Raw genomic sequence first — 17,139 nt, 5'->3', positions numbered from 1 at the left:
AGGCAGGCAGGGCCAAATCACTTCTATTCATCTGTCCTGAACTGGCTAGCCTGATCTTGCCAGATCTCAGAAGCTAAGCAGGGTTGGACCTGGGTTGTATTTGGAAGGGAGACCCCTGCCAAGCAGTGTTCCCTCTAAGCTGAGTTAGTGTGAGCTAGCCCACAGTTTCTTAGCCTCCGGCTCACAGAGCCTCAGCTCGGGAAGGAGGGCTCCAGAGGAAACTAATTCGAGCAGCTGCCAAATCACTCGCTCACCACTTTCACGCCAAGCAGCTCACAAAGTAGAATCTTTGCTCACAAGACTCCACAGCTTAGAGGGAGTTTTGGGTGGGACACCCCCAGAAAGTCCAGGGTCACTATGCAGTGGCAAACAATCGCGAACCATCTCCCTTTGTGTCTTGCCTTTTACCACTGTACGGGGTTGCTATGAGTCACTGTCCTTCTCTGTGAGAAGGACAGGACCTTCCACCTGTGGCTACTTGACAGGACCTTCCACCTGTGGCTAGATTAAGATGGGTCGCCGTGTTAGTCTGTCTGTCTATAGCAGCAGAAAAGAGCCAGAGCCCAGAAGCACCTGAAAGACTAATGACATTTGTGGCAGGGGAGGAGCTTTCACGAGTCACTGCTCTCTTCTTCCTGTTGCGGTTTTGTGATGACTTGTGATGTCTGTCGGTTGGGATCCCAGAGAACTCACGTGTTCCTTTCCTCCTCCAGCCACACCGTCCCAGCCCTCTATCGTTGGTCCTCCAAGCAGAGTCGATGCGGGGGCCTCGGGGACGTTCACCTGCACCTCGGATGGATTCTTCCCCCGAGACATCACGGTCACCTGGCTTAAGGAGGGGAGGGCCATCCCCGCCTCCCGGACCACGACTCTGCCCCCGAGAGAGAGCACCTCCTACCGAGTGGTGAGCGCCGTGGAGGTGTCCCTCACAGAGAAGGACGTGAAGTCGGAGCTCACCTGCCAGATCCAGCACAACACCTTGACCGGCCCCCTGCGGCAGAGCTTCAGACTTGGCGACGCCCTCCGAGGTATGAGAACCGGCAGGCCCTGCAGATTGTTTAAGTGATAGCTGTAGAGAACGGACGAGGTCGTGTATCCCGGAGAGCATGGGAGGGGGTCTCTCCATCGTGCCCTGATGACCAACCTCGAGGGACATCTTATCTTATTTATTTTATTTATGTTATTTATAGTCCACCTTTCTCACTGAGACTCAGGGTGGATTACACAACATAAATCCATGCAATCTGTAGAAATGATAACGTCCAGTAAGCAATGCAATAGGACTAGGAATTTGGGAAATTTGGAGCTCAGAAACGGCATGTAGGACAAAAAAAACCCAGCACATGAGAAGAGATTTGCCAGCTCCAGGTTGGGAAATTCCTGGAGTTTTGTGGGCGGAGCCTGGGGAAGGTGGGGTTTGTAGAGGGGAGGGGCCTCAGTGGGGTGTGATGGCATACAGCAGGGCTCCCCGACCTCTCTGAGCCTGTGGGCACCTATAGCATTCTGACACAGGGTAGTGGGCCCAACAACAAAATGACTGCTGCAGGAGAAGGAGCCAGCCACAAAATGGCTGCTGCAGGAGGAGGAGCCAGCCACAAAATGGCTGCTGCAGGAGGAGGAGCCAGCCACAAAATGAATGCTGCAGGAGGAGAAGCCAGCCACAAAATGGCTGCTGCAGGAGGAGGAGCCAGCCACAAAATGGCTGCTGCAGGAGGAGGAGCCAGCCACAAAATGGCTGCTGCAGGAGGAGGAGCCAGCCACAAAATGGCTGCTGCAGGAGACAGAGCCACTTACACAGAGGATGCCCAAATGCAGGGGGAGAAGAGGTAGAATTAAAAACACACTGGGAAAGGTGGGGGAGAGAGAAAAAAACATTGAACTGAATTTTTATCCCCCTCTTCCTCCATGGAGGTCTGGATAGCATCCACGGTTTTCCCCTCCTAAATATTATTTCCTCAACAATCCTGTGAGGTCTGCCCGAACATAAATGTCATTGTCTTGATGCTGGGTTTTTTTGGTTCCCTTCAGTCGCCCCCAAGTTGTCGATGGAACCCAGCCACCTAGTCAACGTCATCGTGAACCAGTTGGTGACGATCGCCTGCAGCGCGAAAGGTTTTTATCCCAACGACACAAGCCTGGTGTGGCGGGAGAACGGCAGTGAGACGGATCTGGGAACACCTGAGCCCCTGACCCAGGAAACGGATGGGACGTTCTCCGTGAAGAGTTCCCTGGAGGTGAACACAACAGAGCAGAGGAACCATTCCGTGTTTACCTGCTACGCCATGCGCAACTCCCAGATTTTGGATCATGTAAACGTGATGCTGAAAATACACAGAGGAAAGGGAGACAGCTCTTCAGCAAATACAGGTGGGTTCGTCCAATCATTTGTCAGTCTTTGGGTCCCTTTTTCTGTTCCGGGTTGGTGTCTTCAAAGCCTCACACTCCCAATAGGGCAGGGGGCCCCAGCCCTTTTGAGCCTGCCGGCACATTTGGAATTCTGACACGGCACGGTGGGCGCAACAACAAAATGCCCGCCACCAAAATGGCTGCTGCAGGAGGCGGAGCCAGCCACAAAACGGCTGCCACGGCTGAACTTCAGTGACACAGGGCAGATCCTTGTGCTGTGATGTCAGCTGCTGCCAAAGCAACATCTAAAAAAAAATCTGCACAGCCAATCAAATCTCCACTGGCCAATCAGAAACCTTCCTTGACAAGAGCCCTACCTGGCCCCGTCCACTTCTCAAAAACACTTGGCGGGTGCCAGAAAAGGTGTCAGAGGGCACCGTAGCACGTTGGGGACTCCTGCTGTAGAGCATCTCATGGGAAACCCTGCTGAGTCTCTGCAGAGTGACACAGTTTCACCAAGAGAATGAGGAGCGAGGGCACATCCACCGCTCCAGCATGAGAGCTGGGTAAGAGGCAGGCCCAGGATTTTGGCAAGGCCGGGGTGAGGGTGGAGGCATAGGCAATCTCCATTACCCCTAAAACCTGGTGCCCAAGGCCTCGCCTTACCTCATTACAGAGCCAGCCCAGTTTCTGCAGCTTCCTAAAGCGCCTGTCGTTCCTTCACACTGTTCTCGGCAATGCAATGCAGTTCTTTCCCTGCCCTCCCGTGTGTAGTGCATTGTGGTGTTGGATTTCTCGCTCAGACTCTGATCCCAAAAGGCCCTTGGCGGAAAGGGATGCTGAGCTGAGCCCATAGAAAAACACTGGGGCAAAGGACTGGTGTTCCCAATCAATTTCGATAATACCTTTGTCGAACGAAATTTCGACTTCGGTACAAGCAGTTGAAATATACATGCTACCCTTTACACACAATTAACTGTCCTATGCCATGCTCCCTCTAAGCTGTGGAGTCTTGTGAGCAAAAATTCTACTTTGTGAGCTGCTGGCATTAAAGTTGTGAGCAAGCGATTTAGCTGCTGCATAAATTAGCTCACTCTGGAGCCATCCCTTCCTGAGCCAATACAAAAATGTGTGAGCCGGAGGGTAAAAAACTGTGAGCTGGCTCACACTCACTCAGCTATGTATACCGATTTACCATTCTTTTTTCTAAAGTGTGATGAACTCTTCACAAAACTCCTTAACGTTATTCCACCACCCTGAAAGGTCTATGGGAGGGGCCGTGGCTCGGTGGTAGAGCATCTGCTTGGCAGGCAAAAGATTCCAGGCTCAATCCCCGGCACCTCTGGTTAAAGGAATCGGTAAAAAAAATCTGCACAGCCAATCAAATCTCCACTGGCCAATCAGAAACCTTCCTTGACAAGAGCCCTACCTGGCCCCGTCCACTTCTCAAAAACACTTGGCGGGTGCCAGAAAAGGTGTCAGAGGGCACCGTAGCACGTTGGGGACTCCTGCTGTAGAGCATCTCATGGGAAACCCTGCTGAGTCTCTGCAGAGTGACACAGTTTCACCAAGAGAATGAGGAGCGAGGGCACATCCACCGCTCCAGCATGAGAGCTGGGTAAGAGGCAGGCCCAGGATTTTGGCAAGGCCGGGGTGAGGGTGGAGGCATAGGCAATCTCCATTACCCCTAAAACCTGGTGCCCAAGGCCTCGCCTTACCTCATTACAGAGCCAGCCCAGTTTCTGCAGCTTCCTAAAGCGCCTGTCGTTCCTTCACACTGTTCTCGGCAATGCAATGCAGTTCTTTCCCTGCCCTCCCGTGTGTAGTGCATTGTGGTGTTGGATTTCTCGCTCAGACTCTGATCCCAAAAGGCCCTTGGCGGAAAGGGATGCTGAGCTGAGCCCATAGAAAAACACTGGGGCAAAGGACTGGTGTTCCCAATCAATTTCGATAATACCTTTGTCGAACGAAATTTCGACTTCGGTACAAGCAGTTGAAATATACATGCTACCCTTTACACACAATTAACTGTCCTATGCCATGCTCCCTCTAAGCTGTGGAGTCTTGTGAGCAAAAATTCTACTTTGTGAGCTGCTGGCATTAAAGTTGTGAGCAAGCGATTTAGCTGCTGCATAAATTAGCTCACTCTGGAGCCATCCCTTCCTGAGCCAATACAAAAATGTGTGAGCCGGAGGGTAAAAAACTGTGAGCTGGCTCACACTCACTCAGCTATGTATACCGATTTACCATTCTTTTTTCTAAAGTGTGATGAACTCTTCACAAAACTCCTTAACGTTATTCCACCACCCTGAAAGGTCTATGGGAGGGGCCGTGGCTCGGTGGTAGAGCATCTGCTTGGCAGGCAAAAGGTTCCAGGTTCAATCCCCGGCACCTCCGGTTAAAAGGATCGGGTGGGAGGTGATGTGAAAGACCTCCACCTGACATAACGGAGAGCCACTGACTCTGAGTAGACAGGACTGACCTTGATGGACCGACCGATGGCCTGATTCAGTATAAAGATAGCTTGGTGCGTTCATGGGTGCATCCTCAACCCCATTCCTTAGCTCATAGGGTCCTCTTAGAGATGTCTTGTTCCAGGCCATGAAAGTTGCTAAAGATTTTAGAAATCAGATAGGAGATCTGGATGCAGACAAAGATACGGCGTTGTTAGAGACTTTGAATGGATGCTCGTTGTATTCTGGCATCCCACAGAAAGACGTATCAGATTGAAACGATTTAGGGGGCATTAAAGAAAAGACACGATCATGTGCTTTCTTAACAGGCTTGAGTTGATAGTGCTTTGTGCTTGGCTTCCAAGATTGGATGAGATCGGGCTATCCTGGCCTATCCAGGACCAGAACCAACGGGCTGAAATTAAATCAGAAGAGTTGTCGGCTAAACATTAGGAAGAACTTCCTGACAGTTAGACCTTCTGGCTTATGGTCACTGGTGGTCCTCTGCTCCATCTGTTTATCTAGTCTCCTCTTGAAGCTGTCTATGCTTGTAGCCACCACCAGTTCCTGCAGCAGGGAATTCCATGTGTTAATTAATCTTTGGATGAAGAAGCAGTTGGCATCAGGTCTTGATGGAGGCAGCCAGGCCAACACTCCAATGATCAAAGGGTTGGAACACTTTCCCTATGAGGAAAGGTTAAGGCGCTTAGGGCTCTTTAGCTTGGAGAAACGACGACTGAGGGGAGACATGATTGAGGTTTATAAGATTATGCATGGGATAGAGCATGCATAATCTTATAAACCTTTCTCACAATACAAGAACTCCATGAAATTGCTGAGCAGTCGGGTTAGAACGGATAAAAGGAAGTCCTTCTTCACCCAAAGAGTGATTAACACATGGAATTCACTGCCACAGGAAGTGGTGGCAGCTACAAGCATGGACGGCTTCAAAAGGGAATTAGATAAGCACAAGAAAGGGGACCCGCGATACTCGCGGGGGGGGGGGAAGAAGAGCTCCACACAGAGCAGGAGGAGGAGGCAGCAGCAGCAGCAGGTAAGCGCTCTCTCCCCCCCATCCCCGAACACCGGCAGCGCGGCCTGAGAGGCTTCCAGCCACCGGACCCCACCAATCTCTCCCTCCCTGGCTCCTTCACCCTCCACCAGTCTCCTCCCCCCCCGGCCTCGGCTCCAGCGGCACGGCATCTGGCCCTCTCAACCCCCCCCCCCCCCGGCTCCTTCATCCTCCGCCGGTCTCCTTCTCTCCCCCCTGTCGTGACTCTGGCGGCCAGTCTCCTCCTCCTCTCCCCTCACCTCGCCTCCGGTGGCAAGGTCTGAGCAGCTTCCAGCTGCCAGCCCACTGCAGAGTTCCCAGACAATTCCCTGCGCATGCGCAGGAAATGCTCTTTTACTTTTTGGGGGATTTAAATATCCCCCCTATATTTTTTAGATTTTTGTGCACCCCTAGGGACTTCCCCAAGTATGCAGGAAAATCTCCCTGCCCCCCCGGTGCCCCCAATGTGTGGATTTAGATATCCGCATGCAGGGGGCGCCTTCGCTATTAGATATATAGATATGGAGCAGAGGTCCATCAGTGGCTATTAGCCACAAGGTATAGATAAGGACTCTGGGGCAAGTGATGCTCTATCTTCTTGGTGCTTGGGGGGGTGGGGGCAACAGTGGGAGGGCTTCTAGTATCCTGGCCCCACTGCTGGACCTCCTGAGGGCACCTGGTCTTTTTGGCCACTGTGTGACACAGAGTGTTGGACTGGATGGGCCATTGGCCTGATCCAACATTGGCTTCTCTTATGTCCTTATGTCTGGGGCAAGAGATGCTCTGTATTCTTGGTGCTTGGGGGGGTCAACAGTGGGAGGGCTTCTAGTGTCCTGGCCCCACTGCTGGACCTCCTGAGGGCACCTGGCCTTTTTGGCCACTGTGTGACACAGAGTGTTGGACTGGATGGGCCTTTGGCCTGATCCAACATTGGCGTCTCTTATGTTCTTATGTTCACTATATCCTCGAGAATACGTCACCATCCGGCATTCATTTTATCTTATTTTATTTATTTAATTAATTTGATATTTATCCCACACTCCCCACAGATGGGCTCAGGGCGGGTTACAAAGTCACAAAATCTTAACAATGGTACTTAAAATAATTAAAACAGTAATTTAAAGCAGTAGTAGAAACAGCAATCAAGGTTCATGTCACTATGCTCAGTTCGGGCTGATCAAAGAGTCAGCGATTTCAGTAGGGGAGGCCAAAGATGGATTTTGGATGTCCACCGCGTCAGCCGAAAGCCCGGCGGAACAGCCATGTCTTGCACTGCAACAAATCCTGCAGGGCCCTGATCGCGACTGGGAGTATGTTCCACCAGGCTGGGGCCAGGGCAGAAAAGGCCCTGGCCCTGGTTGAGGCTAGTCGGACATCCTTGGGGCCGGGGCCCACCAGTAGGTGTTAGTTGATGGAGTGCGATGCATGACTTCTGAGTAGAGTTGGTTTGGAAAAGGTGTAGGGTGGAAGGGCAAGACTGAAACTCAGTTTCATGGCTGGAATACGTAGCTTGGGCCCCGGTCACACGGGCCAGATAATGTCGGGGGGAGGCGTGGCTGTTCTGGAGCAAAATAAAGCGTGGTAGCCCAATCACATGGTCCCCCAAGTCTCCGTGCTTCAGCTGTTAGCTGGCGATCACACGGCGATGCTGGAGCGTGGCAAAGAAGCAGTGCGGCATGATCACACAACCGTTTTGCGTTTATGCGCATGCGCAGTTCCGTGGAGCAGCACTGCTTTCAGTTTCATCTTTATGTGCATATGCTTATGAAAAACATCCAGTTTGCGACGGGACGTGGACGGGCGGCGGATGCCACGGGATAGTAGCACTCCCGCGATCAGACGCCCGTCTGTGCCGTGCGTTTTCCGGATACTAGTGCACTTTCCTTGGTACTTTTTAACTCCGCATCTTCGGCGGGATGCCACGGGTTGGCCACGGGTGCGCTACGCTTCCCAGATGTTGCGGTGTGATCGCGCTCCAAAAATCCACCCGACAATCGTGCCTCTCACGCGGCAAATTCTCCATGTGACCAGGGCCTTGGTTTTTCTTTCCAAATCATTCATGTCGATATCAGTGTTTACTATATTCATGCCATGGGACATTAGTAGTAGTAGTAGTAGTAGTATTAAATGCCAGTGTATTTATATCTTATTGTGTAGCCATATGGGACAAAAGGCAGCATGGTATATAGCCCAGTCTCATTAGATCTTGGAAGCTCAGCAAGGTCAGTGCTTGAATGGGAGACCACCAGGGAAGGTTCTGCAGAGGAAGGCATTGACAGGTCATCTCTGCATCTCACTTGCCTTGAAAGCCCCTTACTGAGGTCGCCATAAGTCAGTTATGATTTGATGGTACTTATGTACGTTCTCCTATTACTGGTAAGGGAAGGCGTCATGGTATAGCCCAATATTGTCAAATCTCGGAAGCTAAGCGGAGTCAGTCCTTGGATGGGAGACCACCAAGGAAGGCTCTGCAGAGGAAGACAATGGCACACCACCTCTGCTTCTCACTTGCCTTGAAAGCTGTTGCTGGGTTGCCATAACATGGTTCTGACTGGATGGCGCATACATATGCATCCAGCCACAGACAGTTGCTGTGGCTTACACAAAATAGAGAAGATGTTTCTGTTGGAAATATGTGTGTCGCAAGGTCTAAAATCAGTCATTATAGGGTTAATGTGTCTTTACCTTGTGTGCTATTATTTAGACTGACCTGGAAGAGAACCTGGCACTAAACCAATGGGAAGAAAGCCCGGGAAACTGAAGCCTTATTACTAACAATCATTGGTTAATGCATTCAGGTGATTTCCTTCCAGGGGTCAAGAAGAAAGGAAGACTCTCCATTACTATCTGTGTGTCTGTTCTTGCAAGCATATTTGTTTGTTGTTTTGTAGATTTCCCTGTGAACCTTTCCCTTTAGAAATAAAGATTTTTACATAGAAAGAAAATGCATCCTCTCCAGTGAACAAAGATCCATTGCAACCTCTGAATATTTAACTGTTTTTACCAAATTTTCCAACAGTTTCAACAATAGAACAATTGGAGTGAACAACAGAAATTAGATAGACTGTGGTCACACACACTACAGAATCCACTCTCAATCCACTTCCGATGCACTTTCCAACTGGATTTTTACTGTGTGAACTTGCAAAATCCAATTCAAAAGTGCACTGAAAGCGGGTTGAAAGTGGATTCTGTAGTCTGTGCGACCGCATGCCATGTCAAAGATTGAAAATGGAAATGAAATTAGGACGGCCGCAAAGCTCCGTGTGCAGATGTGAGTCTTTGTCTCCAGGGTTGCCAACTCTAGGTTGGGAAATTCCTGGGGATTTGGGGGTGGAGCCCGGGGAGTCTGGAGGGTTTGGGGAGGGGAGGGACCTCAGCAGCGTGTAATACTATAGAGTCCACTTTTCTAAGCAGTAATTTTCTCCAGGGGAACTGATCTTTCTAGTCTGGAAATCAGACTATAATTCTGGGAGATCTCCAGGCCCCACCTGGAGATTGGCAACCCTGCTCCTTACTGCCAAATCGCCGTCTTTCTTGCATTTACTCGCTTATCTTCTGCCTTCTCATTGCAGGTCCGTGGCTGTCGTTCAACCCTGGTCTTTGGGTCGCGTTTGTCGTGAACAAGATAGTCGCCACTGTCTTCTTGTCATTCCTTTTCCTGAGAAAAATGTTCAGTAAGACGAATAAGACACGGCAGCGTCAACCGAGGAAATGAGGCAGCGGGAGAGTCCTGCCAAGCAGCAGTCTACGCTTCAAAAATATTACCCCGAATCAGTGCTGTGAAATGGTTACATTCTCATGATACGGGAGTCCCCAACGTGGTGCCCGTGGGCGTCATAGCCCCCCGCCAACCCCTTTCCTGGCACCTACCAAGTGCTGTTAGAAAGTGGGCGGGGCTTGGTAAATGGGGCTTCCAATTGGTTGTGCAGATTAAAGGGCATTCTGTTAAAAAGAATTTCTGCCTGAAAAGTTTAAGAATTACTGTTTTTGTGGTTCAGTCACACAGTCGAGCCCGACTCTTTGCGACCCCACGGACCACATCACACCAGGCCATCCTGTCTTCCACCGTCCTCCGGAGTTTGCTCAACTTCATGTTCGTTGCATCGATGACACTGTCTGACCATCTCATCCTTTGCCGTCCCTTTCTTCTTTGACCTTCAGTCTTTCCCAGCATCTGGGTCTTCTCCAGTGAGTGCTCCCTTCTCATTTGGTGGCCACAGTATTTGAGCTTCAGCTTCAGTATCTGGCCTTCCAGGGAACAGTCAGGGTCGATTTCTTTTAGGATGGACTGATTTGATCTCTTTGCAGTCCAAGGGACTCTCAAGAGTCTTCTCCGGCACCAGAATTCGAAAGCATCTATTCTTTGGAGCTCGGCCTTTCTTATGGTCGAACTCTCACAGCCATATAGTACTACTGGAAAATTACTGTTAATTATACATAATTTTGGTCCTTGACATTTTGTGGCTGGTTCCGCCTCCTACAGCAGACATTTTGTGGCTGGCTCTGCCTCCTACAGCAGACATTTTGTGGTTGTGCCCACCAACATTTATCAGAATCCCAAAGGGGCCCACAGTTTTGTTTTTTTTAAAGGCTAAACAACCTAGGCAGATTCTGAGAGGGAGGGCAGGGAGGGTTGCCTCAATGCTTAGTTCTCGTGGCCGTTTCTTACATGCCCAGGGAAATGCCAATCGCCACTTTGGGATGGTCAGGAAGCCATTTTTCTCTAGGCCAGTTAGACCAGGGATCCTGGAGGGTTTGTGGGGTTTTTCCCCCCCATCTTCTGGGCAGGGAACAAGGGTCACTGGGGGGAGGGGAAGTATTTGTGAATTTCCTGCCTTGTGCAGGGGGCTGGACTAGATGACCCTTGAAGTCCCTTCCAACTCTCTGATTCTATTATTCACTATCTTAACCTGGGAGCTGCCTCTGACCCTGCCTCTCTCTCTCTTTTTTCCTCTCCCTCTCTGCACATGGCCTTCCATGGAGACAAAGGTCTCTACAGGTCTCTCCTGTACCTCTTTGAAAAGTAGAAGTAGAGTCCCATCTTCGTTGCCAGTGGAAATTACGGAGACCGATGAGTAATTTCAGCTCTCATACTTTTATTTGTGGTTTGGAACAAGACAAAAAAACCCGGCTCACCGGCCGGCTGATATTTGCAAGACACCCACACCCATGACACACACACCCACAACCGTGATAGGGTATTTACAGTGGCCGAGAGTTCCATAGGTCCTGGATAGGACCCTGCCCCTCCTATTGGTGCGGTCTAGGATCTGCTTGGCCCAATGTCTCTCGGAGCAAAGCTCGGAGGCTTCGCATGACCCCGGGGCGAGCTAGCCTCACACGCGGTCGGGGATGAGTACATTACACTCTTGGGAAATTTATTTACTGCACTCTGTATCATGTTTCTATGAGTGGGCAAATTCTGCTAAATCAACCAAATATCTCAGTAGTAGGGCGGGGTTTGGAGATGGGAGGAACCCCAGCAGGGGATAATGCCTTGCCATAGCGCCCAATCCCATAGAGCAGCCCAATGCAGGGCTCTTTCTATAGCAGGAACTCCTTTGCATATTAGGCAACACACCCCTAATGTAGCCAATCCTCCAAGAGCTTACAGAGCTCTTCTTACAGGGGCTACTGTAAGCTCTTGGTGGATTGGCTACATTAGGGGTGTGTAGCCTAAGGGACTCCTTTGCATATTAGGAGACGCACACCCTAATGTAGCCAATCCTCCAAGAGCTTACAGAGCTCTTCTTACAGGGGCTACTGTAAGCTCTTGGTGGATTGGCTACATTAGGGGTGTGTAGCCTAAGGGACTCCTTTGCATATTAGGAGACGCACACCCTAATGTAGCCAATCCTCCAAGAGCTTACAGAGCTCTTCTTACAGGGGCTACTGTAAGCTCTTGGTGGATTGGCTACATTAGGGGTGTGTAGCCTAAGGGACTCCTTTGCATATTAGGAGACGCACACCCTAATGTAGCCAATCCTCCAAGAGCTTATAGTAGCCCCTGTAAGCAGAGCTCTGTAAGCTTGTGGAGGATTGGCTACATTAGGGATGTGTCGCCTAATATGCAAAGGAGTTCCTGCTACAAAAAGAGCCCAATCTCAATACAAGGCAGCGTCATATTTTTAGTACTCTAACTTCCTTGGGCTTCCTAATCATTATGTTCACAATTATTACCTCTAATGGAATACTTATTTTTAAATCAAATAAAATGTCACCCTGCATTATGCTGCAAGCCCACTATTTAAACATTGACATAACCGATCTTTGTTGTCTGTGTTGTGTATTAGCTGCAATAAGATGGCCATGGCAGCGGTAGCCTGGCCACGTGGTCAGACAAACCTTCCAACCTTCGATCCTAAGACAATAGCCACGAGAAAATTTGGACAGAGGAGCCAATAGAAGAACTATACAAAGGAATGCAAAAATCAAAACAAGGATTAGCAGGGAAAATCTATAGGAAAATGAAAACAAATAAAGACAAGACAATATCCTATCTACAAAAAACTTGGGCCAAAGAAGGCCAGATATCAGAAAATATGGCAAGGAAAATAGTGGAAGGAATAGAGGCAATTAAAGTGATAAAATTCAATGAAATGGAGCATAAATTCTTTACAAAATGGTATAAAACACCAGCGCAAATAGCAAATATGTTCCCGGGAATGAGCCCTAGGTGCTGGCATTGCAAACAAGCTAAGGGGTGGTTTTCCCATATGTGGTGGGAATGCCTAGAGGTTAGGGTATTTTGGACAAAAATATTACAAATTATAAAAAGAACATGTAATGTTTCACTGACCAGTAACTTTAATTTAATGCTAATGGGTATATTAGCGAACCTAGCAGTAAGTAAAGAGTACCAAGCCATGTTTAAAGCCATGATACTAGCAAGCAAAGCAGTGATAGCTCTAGGTTGGAAGGACAAGAGTAAGTGGACGGTAGATACTTGGCATAATTATTTGTTTGATTTCATACAGTCGGATATAATCAAGAAACTGAATCAGAAGACCACATGGGAAGACAAGACCACAGGAATTAGGGGAAAATGGAAGACCTACTTGGAATGGCTACCAACAGAAGGAAGAAAAGACAGGCCCCACTGGTGACCTTGCCTTCATCCCTGGAGGACTCTGCTCTCGAAGTGTCTTTGAGGACCAGACCTTATGTACTTTTCATCCACGGCAAATCACATCCCAAAGTATGTGCATCGAAAACAAAAAACGCTGATGTCGAACGCTGACATTACCGGTGCGGGGTTATTTTAGTCCTTGACGTCCGAGTGCAAGGAGAAGAAAAGATCTGCATTCGACACATGTCACGCGTCTGGCGTCTGGCCGAGCACGGCCCTCGCCTCCCTCCCTCGATTTTGTCTGCCAGAATTCCCAACATCTTCACAAGCAGCCGCTGATTTCTTTTGTCACTCCAGCCAGCTCTCGCTCTCTATCAGTCACTTGAATCTCTAATAACTCTACAGAGCCCCATGCTTGGGGGAAACTTTAATTCCCTGTTCCGAAAGTGTTTTATTAGACTATAACCTTGTGCCAATAGCAGTTAATTTTTCACTTAAGCCATTTGCTTATCTGTTGGAACCCCCCGACCTCTCCTCCGGGATGTGTATCTACTAATTCTGCTGATTTATGATGAGACTCAGGCCTAACCTTTCTACACCATTTCCGCCTTTTCCACACTACGCTGAGATTTACATTGGAAAGGCTCCTGTTGTAATTCACAGTAAGCTTTAATTCCTTCTCTCACCCCACCTTCCCCATTCTGTTTTCTGGTTCAGTTTTTCATTCCGATGCGTATCTGACGAAGCAGGCTGTGACACGGTAATTTCTGAAGATTTGGAGGTGGACACCTGGAGAGGATGGAGTTCCCCCTCCAAAGTAGCCATTTTCTCCAGGGAAAATTATCTCTGTAGCCTGGAGATCGGTTGTATTTCCAGCGGAAATCAGGCCCCACCTGGAGGTCGGCAGGCCTAGATCTAACCGTGAAAGCTCGTATTGAAATAGCGTTAACCTTTAAGGCGCCCACTGGACTTTTGTTTTATTTCGTTTGTTTGTTTATTTTTTTTTTGGATTTGGATTCCGCCCTCCCCTCCGGCAGGCTCAGTGCAAATCACATCATAAACAGAAGAAAAGGAGGAGGAGGAGGAGGAGATTGGATTTATACCCCGCCCTTCACTCGGAGTCTCCGAGAGGCTTAGAAACTCCTTTCCGTCCCCCTCCCCACAATAGACACCCTGCGAGATAGATAAAAACATACACTAATATAACAATATTAAAAACATCTAGGTAATAAAACAGCTGCGTTTAAACCCAAACACAGTTTCAGGTGGAGTGGTTGGGTCCAGGGATCTTCTTAACCCAGGCTGAATAATGATCATAGAATACCCTGCCCTTCACTACCCAAAGGGGTCTCAGAGCGGCTTACAAACTCCTTTCCCTTCCCCTCCCCACAAGAGACACCCGGTGAGGTAGGTGGGGCTGAGAGAGCTCTCTCAAGGACTGCTGTCAAGAGAACAGCTCTGAGAGGAGGAGGAGAAGAGGAGGAGGAGGAGATTGGATTTATGCATCTCCTTTCACTCAGAGTCTCAGAGTGGCTTGCAAACTCCTTTCCCTTCCCCTCCCCACAAGAGACACCCGGTGAGGTAGGTGGGGCTGAGAGAGCTCTCTCAAGGACTGCTGTCAAGAGAACAGCTCTGAGAGGAGGAGGAGGAGAGGAGGAGGAGGAGATTGGATTTATGCATCTCCTTTCACTCAGAGTCTCAGAGTGGCGTGCACACCCCTTTCCCTTCCCCTCCCCACAACAGACACCCGGTGAGGTAGGTGGGGCTGAGAGAGCTCTGAGGGAAACTGCCCTTGAGAGAACAGCTGTGCCAGAACTATGGTTTGCCCAAGGTCTTCCAGCAGGTGCAAGTGGAGGAATGGGGAATCCAACCCAGTTCTCCCAGATTAGAGTCCACGCACTGAACCACTACACAAAACTGAAATACTCTCCAAGATTGTATCCTGCTGTACTAACAGAGTTCACTCCATCCCGTCCGTATTAGGGTGATGAAGCATATGATGAATACGGATCCAAACCCAACAGACTATCAATAAAGGGCCGTTTCGAAGACCCTCTTTATCAAGAGTTAATGATCCTTCTATAAACATAAGCAGTTTACACTGGCAACAAGGAACATTAATAACGGAACACAGGGAGCCTCCAAAAACCCATCAGCATCTGCATAGTTTCACATCGGGCTCACATCTGGAACTGGAGAGCAAGAATGGGCAGAAACTGCATTTCTGTGGCTAGGTTCGGTTTGTGGCTGAAACACAAACTGAACCGACCTGCATTTTTTTGTGGCTTGGTTCAGTTTGTGGTTTGTGGCTGAGCCAGAAAACCAAACCAGTTCATAGCGGTTCGTGACCATTGCATTCTGCTCACCAGCGCTTTTCGCGAAAAGCAGAAAGCTGGGGTTTAAATAGCCTTGAGCCACTTAACCCTCTGCTTCCTGCTTCAGCGGTTCGTGACCATTGCATTCTGCTCACAAGCGCTTTTTGCGAAAAGCAGAGCGCTGGGGTTTAAAGAGCCTTGAGCCACTTAAACCTCTGCTTCCTGCTTCCCAGCACTTAGCTGTTTTTCACGAAGAGCAGGAAACAGGGGTTTAAATGGACCAGAGCCATTCAAACCTTTGTTTCGTGCTCTTCATGAGCCACCACAAATTGCCTTAAAATTTGCAAAAGTTCATGGCAGCTCTTTAGTTCGAGAACATTGCTTCATGAATCAGCCAGAATTCATGAAGAACTTTGGTTTGTGAGCAGGGGTCATTTCCTGCAGGAGTGCACAGGAGCGGAGCTCCGGCAGTAAAGAGCCTAGGGGGTGGGCGCATGCTACAAGCCCCACCCTCTGCTCCCAGCAGCCCTCAGTCGGGCCACGAGGAGCAATAAGCAGCCAGGTATGTTGCAGAGCACCCCCCGGCCCGTTTTCAGGTACAAGCTCTCCCTCCTCTGTGAGGGCAGACCTACGCGTCCGTCCCCCCCCGCAGAGCTAGCAATCCAAAACAGTACAGTGGCACCTTTAAGGCCAAGTTTTATTCAGGTACAAGCTCTCCCTCCTCTGTGAGGGCAGACCTACGCGTCCGTCCCCCCCCGCAGAGCTAGCAATCCAAAACAGTCCAGTGGAGCCTGAGCGATGAGTGTTGCCTTCTGACACACTTCCGGTGATGTCAGGGGGAGTGGCATATGCAAATAAGATATGCTAATGAGTTATGCTAATGAGCTCCTGCACCTCTTTTTCTACGAAATGACCCCTGTTTGTGAACTAGTTTGTGCCCATCCCTATTGGAGAGACCTCAGAGTGTCAGGATATGTCACTGGCATCCAACATCAAGGGAATTCATCCCATATGACAGGAAGAAAGATAACTCATTTGAAATGTGATGTCGGAGGAGAGCTTTGCGGACAACCAAAAAAGACAAATCAATGGATTCAAGATCAAATCAAGCCTGAACTCTCCCAAGTAGCTAAAATAATCAAACTGAGACTATCGTACTCTGGTCACATTACGAGAAGACAAGCATCACTGGCAAGGAGAATAACACTAGGAGAAGTGGAAGGCAGCAGGAAAAGAGGAAGACCCATCAAGAGATGGATGGGCTCCATCAAGGAAGGCACGGCTTCACTCACCTGAGCAGGACCTTCTGCATGTTCCAACCTGAATATAGGAAAACTGCCCGTAGACAGTGCCTTATCCATGGTGGCCCCGACTTTGTGGAATGGCCTGCCCAAGGAGACTATGCAAAACTGAATTATTCAGAAGGGCTGTTTTACACGGATAATAGGGCTATTTTGTTGTTTGTGTTTATTTATTTATTTTGCTATAGTCCCAGCCGAACCCCGGGGAGGGGAGGGACTTCAGTGTGGTAGCATGCCATAGAGTCCACCTTCCAGAGGGGCCATTTTCTCCAGGGGAACTGATCTCTGTCACCTGGAGAGCCGTTGTAACAGCGGGAGGATCTCTAGCCACCTACCTGGAGTTCTGGCGAACCGACTGGTAAAGCGGGGTGTAGCTTTGAATTCAACGAGTCTTTCATTATTGAAGACTCCTTTTCGTTTTGCCCGTTGGAAGAAGTGTCGGATAGGAATTAATCCTACCTGGTTGGTTGTGTTTGCAGCAAAGAATCCCCGTTAAAACAGAGACATCAAAACACGACTTGGGGAACTGTTTCATAGATCTGAACTCATCTGAAAGCAGCTCAATGAAAGCCAGATGCCAGGAGAATATGATCGCTGCATG

The 17,139-nt window shown here is 49.3% G+C and overlaps 1 protein-coding gene across 1 annotated transcript; it reads left to right on the top strand.

Annotated features, from left to right (window-relative positions):
• Positions 1 to 661: 661 nt before the first annotated feature.
• LOC107115697 (signal-regulatory protein gamma-like) lies at positions 662 to 9,696 on the top strand. Its single transcript, XM_015417455.1, has 3 exons — positions 662 to 1,028; positions 2,029 to 2,367; positions 9,426 to 9,696. Exons 1-3 carry the CDS (start codon positions 662 to 664, stop codon positions 9,566 to 9,568), a joined length of 849 nt encoding a protein of 282 aa, XP_015272941.1. The 3' UTR covers positions 9,569 to 9,696.
• Positions 9,697 to 17,139: the final 7,443 nt, after the last annotated feature.

This window comes from Gekko japonicus, unplaced genomic scaffold (genome assembly GCF_001447785.1).
Source record: "Gekko japonicus isolate JY-2015 unplaced genomic scaffold, Gekko_japonicus_V1.1 scaffold3114, whole genome shotgun sequence".
Classification (NCBI taxonomy): domain Eukaryota; kingdom Metazoa; phylum Chordata; class Lepidosauria; order Squamata; family Gekkonidae; genus Gekko; species Gekko japonicus.
Note: the sequence above shows the minus strand (reverse complement) of the source record. Positions and strands in the feature narration are given on the sequence as shown.

Bases quoted from the DNA above. Each gene is read 5' to 3' on its own strand.
- LOC107115697 (XM_015417455.1), top strand. From the start codon at position 662: ATGTCTGTCGGTTGGGATCCCAGAGAACTCACGTGTTCCTTTCCTCCT. The intron at 1,029-2,028 runs GTATGAGAACCG...GGTTCCCTTCAG, and splicing joins ACTTGGCGACGCCCTCCGAG to TCGCCCCCAAGTTGTCGATG. The intron at 2,368-9,425 runs GTGGGTTCGTCC...TTCTCATTGCAG, and splicing joins CAGCTCTTCAGCAAATACAG to GTCCGTGGCTGTCGTTCAAC.